The following is an 11474-nucleotide window of genomic DNA, read 5'->3' as shown; positions in this document are numbered from 1 at the left end:
GCAGATCAAGGTCATGAATTATAGTCTGTTCCAATTACGTCACTAATCAAATTCAAAATATCTCTGCTAACTTAAAAATTAAGAGTATTCTTATACAACGGGCATTGAAATATTCTTTAATTTTATAGACAATGCTTCGTTAAGATAAACTACTATGAGTTTTTGCATATTACTAATTAGGTGTTTCTTTCCTACGGGCTTATATCGTTATCTGGAATACTGTTCGGGATAAGACTATCTTATATATGCAACCTACCGACTTTATCATATCGCCTATTTTCTAAATTTATTTGAAATCTTATATCGACAGTTTGATATATTTGGAAAATAATTAATTCGTGAATTGAATACGATTTAAAATATTGTTACCACATTAAATAGTTTGTGTTATGTACGATAGTCAAATAACGTACGAAAATACTATGGCACTCATAAATGAAGAGAAAAAAATATTTTGTTGAATAATCAAAATGCGAAAGACATATTTCGATTTAAATGTCTTATATATTACGAGATAAGTTAATTTGGAATCTCAGTTTCATGGTCTAGGACATTAAGGTAATGATTATTCAACGATATAAATACAATAGCAGCTATGATCGAAGGAAAACGGGTTTTTAATATTGTGCAAAGCAAATTCTGTACCTAAAGTAGGGATCACTGGCTGTGGATTCGTTATTACGAAGTCTAGGTCAAGTACAGCTACAAACGTACAAAGAGACTGCTCTTGAGGACTCTTAACATTATTTCGGCCTAGGTACAATTTGAGCAGCCAGTCTCGTTAACTTTTCAGGGATATTATTCATAATATCTAGGCCACAACTTGGCCTCAAAATGACTTATATATATACACACAAATTTCATTATTTTTAAATTCGTCATAAAAATGCAAAAACCAAAATTATAAGAAAATTCATGAAAGTTTTATAAAATCTATAAATATTTGCTTTCCAATACTTGATACTGGGTGCTATGATTCTATACGTATCTATAGTGCTATAGATAACACTAAAGATGATGAGCGATTTTTAATGCGAGACAAATACTTCGTGAAACGTAGTAGCGATATCCAATTAGTAATGTCCTCGGAAAAGGTGGGGCAGTGAAGTGTGCGAAAGCATTCGATCAAGACATAACTGCGTTACCTTACGTCGGTGAACGTCAGTTCTCTTTCAGTTTCAGTAACATTGTCGATAGCGACGTGTGTGCCATACTTTTAAACAGTTCAGAAGCATAACAGATTAATCGAATAGGTTTCGTGGGTATTTCATACAAATAAATCAATATTTCTACTATACTGATCTTCGAACGAAATTTTTAAACGAAGCTGTTTACATAAAATTGTGAAAAGTTTCCAAGTGCACAGATATTAGAGACTCTTGAAACTGCAGTATAAACACGTGAGTAACTCAATGATTAAAATATCATATGATAATAGCTTGTTAATAATGAGGTAATAGGGCCAATTATAAATATAATTTTTAAGGTTATACTTTGCAAAAATAATCTCTAGAGAACGTTATAAAGCCAACTGCTGACGACAGTTATAAATTAGAGATATTATAATTAAAAACTTACGATATTCTTCATCATTCTACCGTGAAGCTAACCGGAAATTGCGTAAACGAACATAACAATCTCCAAGGAAAGTCTATAATATGATAATAACTGAATGATAACCATGAAGTGAATCATCGTTCTCACGAGAAGGTGAACCATGAATTAATATCAGGGGGGATTAAGCATAAACAATTTACATGCAAGAATGACGTAACAGCATACATAGGTGCAAGTAAACTCAAAGTAGATAAAGTGACACTGATTAGTTAGAATCGAAATGACCGATAAGAATAATGCTCGGATAGATAAGTGAAATCTTTTTCAAATCCGTTGCTAAGAATAATATATCCAAGCACCTCTACATGCAGCGTTAATAGCGACGATTTCGCGAAGCTTCTAGAGATTTTACCGAGTGAGCGACGCGTGACGACGCGGTCGGTACTGGCGTTAAAGTGTCTGCTGCGTCACTTTAAAAGCGCGACATTTTAAATCAACCGATTTGTCAATCGCTCTGCCTTTATTTAGCTCCCAGTGTACTGGATGAATTGTTAGATAAAAAGTTCCATGACGCGTACAGAGGGAACGAGAGGTAAGGGCCATGGAAAATTTGTCGCAGGGGAACGTTATATGTACACAGATTGCAGTTCAGCCACTGTCGAGCTCTCTGGAACTTGATTATAATTAGGGCTCGCAATTCGAGTATCATTGGTCCATGGATAAGGTGCTAGTGGAAGTGGTCTGACCTCGTGTTAAAAAAAAATTACATAACACGTCTCCGAGGATATGAGTTATTGCCTTAAGGTTGATTCTTCTAGAACGTTACGATAAGTTGCTATATTGATTCGATTATTTACCATACCAATATTTGAGTCTGGCGGACATGAGAATTTGATGGTTAAAGGCTTAGATTTTTTTAAAGAAAATTCGTCAACGATGATCGATTAATAGGTTTATAATGTGAAACGTATACTGTACGTTGTGAATATATTTTTAAATTCGTTGTTGTAGGAAATAATGATTACCACGTACGAGAGCGGATAACGCAATTGTGAAGTTTAACTGTCAATGAGACGAGAGCAAATGTAATTTCCGGTTTTCTTTGTCAAGTCAATCCCGAGCGTACAAAGAAGACACCAATCTTTCCTATAATTATCCCCGCCACGTGCTCAGTACGAATCATCTTTGGTTTTATTAGATCCATTGAAAAGAGTGTATATAGTAAATTTACAGCATTTTACAAGTAAACAATTTTGAAATTTACTTTAAATAAATGACAATAAAAGCGTATCTTTTTATTCCTTTATAAGTTTATCTATTTATTGATTAGCATTAATATCAGCGATTACAAAATTCCTAGTAAATCAACCTTTATAAAATACACTGACAAATAAAAGATCGAAAATCTGAAAGAAATTTGACCTCCAAGTTACTAATTATTGTTTACTACACTTTACTAAGTGTATTTTACATTTTCGAAATGACCCGCAAGCTGCACAAAGGATTCCATAAAAATTCGCGACTCGTCAAATGCATGCTGCGAGTATGACGACAGGTCAAGAGGTCGTTGAAAATGAAGCCTCATACCCCCCCCCCTCTCTCTCGTTCTTTTATTTTTACTCGTCATTTCCTCGTCCCTCAATCACTCCTCGCTGAAATCATCCATTTGGGCTGGTTGCGCAGATACAGCCTGTAGGATATTCGGCCGAGGGCGTGCGAGGACGTAAGTGCTCCTGGATGTTTCATTCGAATGATGTTAGGAGGGGGAGGAGGGGGGGGCTACGACAAGGGAGTGAAAAATAGAATCGGGGTAGAGATGAATGGGGATCGGAATTAGGAGGGAAGGGCAAGAGATGCAGGCCAGGTACCAATATAAGCAGAACATGCCACAGCATCCGCAGTCAGTTATTCCGTGTCTGCAATCATTCGCACGCAACCGGTAGGTTTCCTTTCACTTTCAATTGACTGATCAGGCGTGGAACGCTGAGAGAACTCTGTTTAAACCGTGACCAGTTATCGAAAAGAGTTAAAAAAGAAGTAAGTCGTGTCCTTGCGAAAATAATAGAAATTTTCAAAAATCTTATCGTCATACGAATTTATAGGTTATGCGTATTTCGCTTCTTTTCTAATGTCCATACGTTGTTTCCAACGAGGAACCGGTGAAAAGGCGGGATATTCAAAAACTTGTAGGATCATGAATTATCGTTTGTATACGATTGCTCGATATTAAAGCTATAACGTGGAACGTCACTTCGTGGTTTAAAAAAACCAATTGGCTCCTAACGTTAAAACTGGTTTGTGAATAGGAAAGACGTTGTAGGGTGTATCTGTCAGTTGAAAAAAAAAATATAACGTGCTATGAATTATATGTACGTAACGTATGATAGATATGCTAGACATGAAATTCTTGAAGGTCAAACATATACGTATAATCAATCTCGTAGAAATTTTTTGTGATAGACAAATCTTGTCGATTTCGACCTGACATGATTTTTTTGATTCCATATGCTTTTAATTTTATTTATTCTGATCGGATTTTATATATTATGTGCGTTACGAATTTGGTGTATTATCGTGAATATTTTTACCTTGATTATATTTCACCGTTTCCATTGTCAGATTGTTTTTATCTTTTTCTTTGCTATACATGCTCGGTCACCCTTTTGGTAACTACAGCTTTTATCAAACAACGTTTATTAACGAGTGTGTCGTGTGGAGTCAGGACTACGAGGATCGATGAGGTCGCGCAGGTGTTTCGATGAACTTCTTGCTCAGGATCGATACTTCCTGGAAAGTTCCGAGGTCGGCGTCGACTGTGTCGCGATAGCATTTTCTCACCCGTTGAAAATCCTGCGAATTTATTATACTGTGTTTATGTCTATACTCAAATGTCAATGTTACGAACAGAGGAGGTTCATGAATATTCGACTTTTGAATTTAGTCATCTACTTACTGTAACTACAGGACGTTTCAGCTCGTATAAAATATACTGATATATCAACACGTTGACTGCTACGATACTTTTTCAAATTATATTTTCTGTTCGTGTAAGCCAACCTTGATTTTTTGTTCTCCCTGACGCTGTCTATTCATATTTACACTGATATACTGCGAATTTCATCGTAGCTGGAGAAATATGGCAAGTAAACAAACTACGAGTAATCTCGTAGTTGGCAGTCAACGTGTTAATAAATTCGACATATTTTTATATCGAACGATAGATCTCCAAAAATTTATTTATTTCGTTCGTTATCGTCAAATATTACGAGGACTCAGAACCCATTGATAATTCTTTTGCAATTAGTTGCAAAACTAGTATATAATATTTCAAAAAAATGTCAGTACTTGATATATCGTTTTTCAGTACAAAAATATATATCGCATACGTTCTGCCTGTTATTTGGGGTAAAACCAAATGACTTTGATCCATGGATAAATCTTTATTGATTTTAACCTACCGTGTTGAAATCGTCGTTGGTCCTGTGTCAAGATTTTGAGGTTAGCTTAGGACGACTCTATTGTGAAATTCTTAATCATTGTTAAAATATTTAGGTTTCAAGATTCTTCAATATTTATTAATGATCTAGTATCGTTATCAACTTGTTATTTAATCACAAAACTGTACTTGCTCTCCTTATATTACGTGATAATGACATTAGCGTGTGTCTTGTTTTACAGTTTAGTCACAATGAACAAAATGATCGCGTTCCTTTTGATGGCGGTGCTGGCTAGTGCGTCGGCTGAAGTAAGTACAAAGTTGAGTATTAATAATGTAATAGCCGGTAACTTTTGATTAAATAAGTTCTACGTCAGTAATTTATTATATTAACAAAATTACCATGGTAGAATTATGCTCGCAGGAAGAATTGAGTTTTAAGAATTACGTTGCTCAATAAAAGTCAACTGCGTTTTCCTTTTAAATAATTATGCGACTAGAATCTCATCGAAGGTTATCTTGTTTCGTAATTGAATTTCGTATAAGCGAATATAACTTTACACAGCTGAACCAGTTCTGGAAGCTTTACAAGTCGTCGAACAGAAGGTTGCTTGGCTACTCGAATCCACTTTTTCCTTGATATATTCTCATATTCATATATTTCATAACATATACGTATCAACGCTGGAAAATTATGACAGATGAAAGAAAAAATTGTCCTGCTATAAACACACGCGTGATGCCTTTCGTTTGGAGGAATCCAGAAATTTTCAAAATAAAAATCATTGTTAAAAAAAAAGATTTTTCAAAAAAATAATTATTCACCAAAAACTTGTTTCATTCAATGTTTGTAATGGTTTGTCACCTTTTTATTAGCCATTTGTTTGATTATCAAACTTTCATTTTGCAAATCAGGAATTAGTGGCTGTCGTACGCTTGACGCCACATAACTCTACAGGGGGCCCCAATGTCAATGGTGCGATTACGTTCACCCAGAGTGCAACAAATGGACCGGTGACTGTCACTGGTACCATTTCCGGTCTCAAGGAAGGTCTTCATGGTTTCCACGTTCATGAGAAGGGAGACCTTAGCAGTGGCTGCACTTCCGCTGGAGGTCATTTCAATCCCAATGGCGTAAGTAGCCCATAAGTAGTCTATGTTTGTAACAGTCATGAAATAATATCTGTAATTGAAAAAAAAAAAAGTAAATTTTGGGTAAAAAATTTTTCAATTAATTAATCACACGTGCATATCGTAACAGCAAAATCATGGCGCTCCGGGAGACGCTGTCAGACACGTCGGTGATCTTGGAAATATTCAAGCCAACAGCGAGGGAATTGCTACAGTAAACATCACCGACACTGTCATCTCTTTGAGCGGCGCAAACAACATCCTGGGCCGTGCTGTCGTTGTTCACGAGGACGCGGATGATCTTGGCAAAGGCAATCATTCGCTATCATTGACAACAGGAAACGCTGGAGCCCGTTTAGCTTGTGGAGTCATTGGCGTCAGGTGGGTCCAGTTGATGTAGTAATTTTTTTTCCAATTCTTTCAGTGCATCAGGATCCGCATGATAGAATTGCATTGTGATCACATCCGTTTGTTTGATGACGCAATATCACATAGAGGATGGATCGTGCGCTTTGTTCAATTCAAACAATTTTTTTTGACTTATCGTACAAACTTTTACAAGACTCACGAGACTACTCGTCAGTCATCACTTCGTGCTCAACTTATAGATATAATTTTATAAATGATTCTATGATAAGCATATACTATACTTCATAACAGCACTGTCAGACGGTATGGTAGCTTAAATATCGATCCGGCACTATTGTTGCTATTAACTGCAAGTTAATGTTTGCGTTTGTTGTCGCTTAAGTTATCTAGCTGTATTTCTCTGTTCTGCTTTATGTTTCCTATGCACGTTATCACAATGAATCCTTTGTATCATATTCATTCGCAAAAAAGTTTTTACACGGCACGTCAACGCGCCTTCTTGTTAGCTATTTATGACGTGAGCATTAACGCAAATCTAATTAGCAAAGTAACTCAAAGTGAATGCAGTACAAAGTAGCACAATAGAACAAAACTGTCAGCGTTGAATTTCTATAGCTATTAAAAGAAAATCAGGCACTTGGTTGTCTTTTCAAAAGTAACAGTCTAGCCTGGTAACTATTACGACGCCATGTTGGGAATCTAATAAAACAGCTTATACTGCTGACTCAATCGAAAATGGAGATCTACGAAAGGTCAATGAACGGTCGTACAGGGCAACGGCGACGTCGTACATGTCTACGACCTTGCAGGGTCACCAGTGGTACCGTAAGGTAAACGTACTGGGTGTCTATGAAGTTTATCCGTGGACTATTAGAATGATTCGAAGCAATGAATTTCATTATTAAAAATTGATTCGTCACGTAGGTCGATATAAAAAGGAGAAATATAAAAAGTGACCATTATATTACTAAGATATAGAACTACGTTCTGTCTCAACTAGTGATATATAAATTTTATAATAAAAAAGACTTAACTCGATTGGATTGAAATTTTGACGCAACGAACCTAACCTAACCTTAAATTTACTAACTCGCTAAAATTTTATTCATCTTTGGAACTAATTCCTTTTTAAGACACTATGCTAATGCTGCACGTTAACTTTCGTACACAGATTTCAAGGATGATCTTGGATGCAGCTATCTTGTCAGCTTGAACTTTAAAGTGCATGATAGATTTATATACATAGATTACGTAACTTGAAGGTCTAATGTTAATTGCAGCAAAGTCTGAGCGGCAATTCGCGGGGATGCCTACAGGATGGATTACGAGTCCAGTACCATTCGACTCAAACTCATCGTGCAGAACTGATAAGAATTACTATTGTTGCTATATAATATCGATTATTATATGCTATTTGTATACGCTAGCTGTTAATTCGACGCTCTTTGTATTGTATCCATGCTAAAGTGTATGTCTGTACATGTTTTTCGAATAAACTGAACAGTTATAACAACACTAGGCTCTCTGTATAAAGCTCGTACGAAATGGTTAACTGTTAGATTTAGAAAATTATATAATCAGACGTGATTAATAAATTGCTTTGTACTGTCCTGCATAAGAAAATTGTATTTGACAGTTTTATTTTAAATTTACTTATGCTCATGGCGCTGACTCGCATATCTTTTATAGAGACAAAGTAAATGTTCTATGTTATTTGCACACCGGCAATTAAATTGTCTTTGCTATAATCTTAATTCTGTATGTCTTATGGGTATATGACCACTTGAGGTCATACATTTCGAATGTGGCGTTGCGACGTAAGTAAGGGTTACCTATGATTCAACTCCATTAGCTTCGCTCTTAGTGACCAATGACGTAATGGACATCTCATTATTTTTTCAAGAGGTCAATCTACTGGGTGGTTACTTACTTATGAATTTTATGAAAGAGTATATAGTCTTGTCCATTTAAAATTTGAGGAACTCAACGTGGATATGTGTATTATTTGCACGTTAGATATTTAAGACTTCCTTTTTTTTAACAGTAGCCACTTTTATTTCAATATTTAATGCGATTCAGTGCGATGTTAATTGAAAGTTATTATACTTAGAATCTATATATGATAACGGTTGTAGATAAAAAATCAATAATATATTTTATTAATTATATATATCCGCCTTTACACATTTAGTATTTGTAGGACATTATTAATTCTTATCAATAATTATGTCTGCTTACAGCTCACCAAATAGCAACTGGTCAGGCGCTGGTATAGCAATTGTTTCATCATACGTGGTCAGCATCCTCCTACCAGCTGCTGCACTTGTTTTAAGCTTCTTGGATTACTAGAACATACCTTGAGATATGGGATGTTATACGGATTTTAAATACAAGACTAAAGGACATTGGCTATGATGTTAGCTAACCGCAATTTACATATATACATTCCACGTTAACTGGACAGACATATTTATTCTTTTTTTTTTCAAATAAATATTATTATTATTTTATTGGCAAAAGTGCTCGAGATGTATATCTGTAGATTTTTACTGTTTTATTTAACTCCGGAGTAAGCGTATGGGGGTATAGGGGTATCAGATACTCCAACTCAATGCTTTTCAAATAGATAACACAATCATACGACTATTACTGGGTTAATAAATATAAACACTTTTGTTGAAACAAAGTGAATCGATAAGTATCAGGTTATTTACATTTATTCTTGTTTATTTGGTAATGAGAAATGTGTAAGAACCATTTCTCTGTAATCAGTTGTTATACTTTATAATTTCTTTGGTAAGTCGAATGTGTTATATTTATTTTGGTGATACGATGTACACTCAGTAACCTTTTCGCTGCCTACTAAAATAATGAAAAGCGGTAAATCTGCGCGTACCTAGTATGTACTAAACAGCGAAAGAGTTAGGTATGAGTACGTAAATTAAAATTTCGTTGTACACTGCATTTATTATGCTGTAGAGACTTAAGAGTTCATTATTTGTTAAGGGGTAGTACTTTGTAACCTGAAAGTGAAATATAATTTTGAAAATCTAATAATAAACTATTATGCAAAAACAGTGCAGGCAGACTTTTGCAAGCTGCATTGTTATTCGCATGATACTTTCATCTGAAATAATTGCGAAATAAAAGAATAAAACGCATATAGCTTTTTATGCTACTGACGTTCGTGCAAAAATTTTACACTTCGCTCATGTTTTTATTTTTACAATTATCCCTCACGAAAGTGCCATTTCAGTAGTTTTAGATTTTACAGAAATCTGCGTATACTGAAATTCGATAAATATAATTTACAATTTTCGTAATTGTATATTCGAGATAGCCATTTGCACTCTCCAGTCACGTTAAGGTTGCGCTAAATAATACTAAAAGTAACGTATCGTTTACATAATTACACATATGGATTAATAAAGGTAAACATAATAGATACAACACCTGTTAAATGTCTTATTAAACAACCCCTACATCTGTTATACAAATTTTGTAAAATATATTTTATGTCTCTCGTGAGGATGTAGTAGATACTTTTTCAAATTGGATTTTTTTTTCTCTAAACGCAAAGTTTAATTACCTCAAACTGAGCTGGGTTTAATGTAATTATTCCGATATTTCCACGTTCGTGTGAATAATGGGCACAACCTACACGAAGGATAAATGAACTATATTTATCTACATTCCCATTAACCTACATACGTAGCAGTGGGTCTAAATTGGGGGATAGCTCTTAACACTAGTCTAGCCTTATTTCATATCTTAAACAATAGCGTAGGTAGAAAATAACCACGTCCTCTAAAAGTGTAACCCTACCAAATACGAATGACGTAACCCCACTTAAATTAGCTGATGCGTCGCAGTTTGTTCTTCTTAACGAATGAAGAATACCTTTGACCTTTGACATTATAACAATCGAATCCAACCTCTTTGTAACGTTTGAATACCCAAAGTTCACTGTATATGTATATAGTTATTTAATTACAGGTAATTCAGTTCCTTATTTATAATTTTCAGTTCATTATTTTCAAGCTGATGCACAAATATCAAAAAGATCCGCTAGTTTCACGCCAAGTACGAGCTGGAGCGACGATTTCATAACGAAATTTTTTTTTATCAAAATTAACGCAGGTTTAACAAAATCCAGCGTTCTGTTTCTATTCTAGGAATAAATCTTTTTGATTTAAGTCACCAATCAAGTAAATCGATCCACTCGTTCATGAGATATCTATACAAGAAATTCTCGACCTTGCCAAAATCGGCCAAAATTACTTTCAGCCTGTATGCACGCTACAGTGACAATTTCAAAAAATAGTAAGGCACTCCGAAATGTATTTGATAGGTTCATACCTATAAATTGTTTTCTTGAAAATGGTGCCCCATTAAAAAAATCCAAAGTATTCTATACCATACGTTGAATGTGTCATGAAGTTCTATTCCTCCCATACTGTATATGTATATATAACGTAAGGCGACGTATACATGTTTCTCGTAATTTTTATTTCGAAATCGCATTAAAACTCTCGAGACAACCCAATGCACCAGCAAGTAATTTCCGATAAGAAATTTTTCATCGATAACGATAGTCCTGCAATAGGCGATTGATACGTTAAATCTTCTGTATTGCGATAAAAATAAATGACGCATAGTTACATGAGCAAATAATCATTTAATAGAGTTATGGTGCAAGGTCGTACGTCATGATTTCAAATTTGCCGCCAAATACTGATTTCATCATTTTTCTTACGTGAAGTATCTGTAATCCCTATAGGGACCTGGACCAGTATAAATTATTGCATTAATTGTATTGGTCATATCCTAATTAGAGTATCTTATCGTCAAGGACGCCTTTTATATCCGTAGACGTCACGACGTTGCCTCGTTAACCTGAGGTTACAGACCTACTTTAGTTACGGTAGGACTTCGACGTCCCAGCACGAAAACCTTTAGGAATTGATCTAATCCTAGCGTG

At 35.0% G+C, this 11474-nt stretch overlaps 1 protein-coding gene across 7 annotated transcripts; it reads left to right on the top strand.

The window, feature by feature from the left end:
• Window positions 1–1119: 1119 nt before the first annotated feature.
• Window positions 1120–9694, top strand: LOC107267887 (superoxide dismutase [Cu-Zn]). Of its 7 annotated transcripts, none has more exons than XM_015740114.2 (5): window positions 1120–1400; window positions 5236–5302; window positions 5909–6127; window positions 6255–6505; window positions 8734–9694. In XM_015740114.2, the coding sequence occupies exons 2-5, from the start codon at window positions 5246–5248 to the stop codon at window positions 8840–8842; spliced, it is 636 nt and encodes a 211-aa protein (XP_015595600.1). In that variant the 5' UTR covers window positions 1120–1400; window positions 5236–5245; the 3' UTR covers window positions 8843–9694. The 7 variants fall into 7 exon arrangements, with proteins under 7 accessions (XP_015595600.1, XP_015595590.1, XP_015595570.1 ...); XM_015740104.2 differs by having other exon boundaries at window positions 1127–1400; window positions 5236–5314; XM_015740084.2 differs by lacking the exon at window positions 1120–1400 and adding an exon at window positions 3396–3496.
• The last annotated feature ends 1780 nt before the right edge of the window (window positions 9695–11474 follow it).

The sequence above is a fragment of the Cephus cinctus genome, unplaced genomic scaffold (assembly GCF_000341935.2).
Source record: "Cephus cinctus unplaced genomic scaffold, Ccin1 Ccin1_scaffold0029, whole genome shotgun sequence".
Lineage (NCBI taxonomy): Eukaryota > Metazoa > Arthropoda > Insecta > Hymenoptera > Cephidae > Cephus > Cephus cinctus.
Note: the sequence above shows the minus strand (reverse complement) of the source record. Positions and strands in the feature narration are given on the sequence as shown.

What these genes read in the sequence shown, in the direction of transcription:
- LOC107267887 (XM_015740076.2), top strand. Translation starts at nt 3,411, where the DNA reads ATGCAGGCCAGGTACCAATATAAGCAGAACATGCCACAGCATCCGCAG. An exon ending in CGGCTGAAGTAAGTACAAAG is followed by an intron (nt 5,315 to 5,908) that starts TTGAGTATTAAT and finishes TTTGCAAATCAG; the next exon opens with GAATTAGTGGCTGTCGTACG. An exon ending in TGTGGAGTCATTGGCGTCAG is followed by an intron (nt 6,506 to 8,733) that starts GTGGGTCCAGTT and finishes GTCTGCTTACAG; the next exon opens with CTCACCAAATAGCAACTGGT.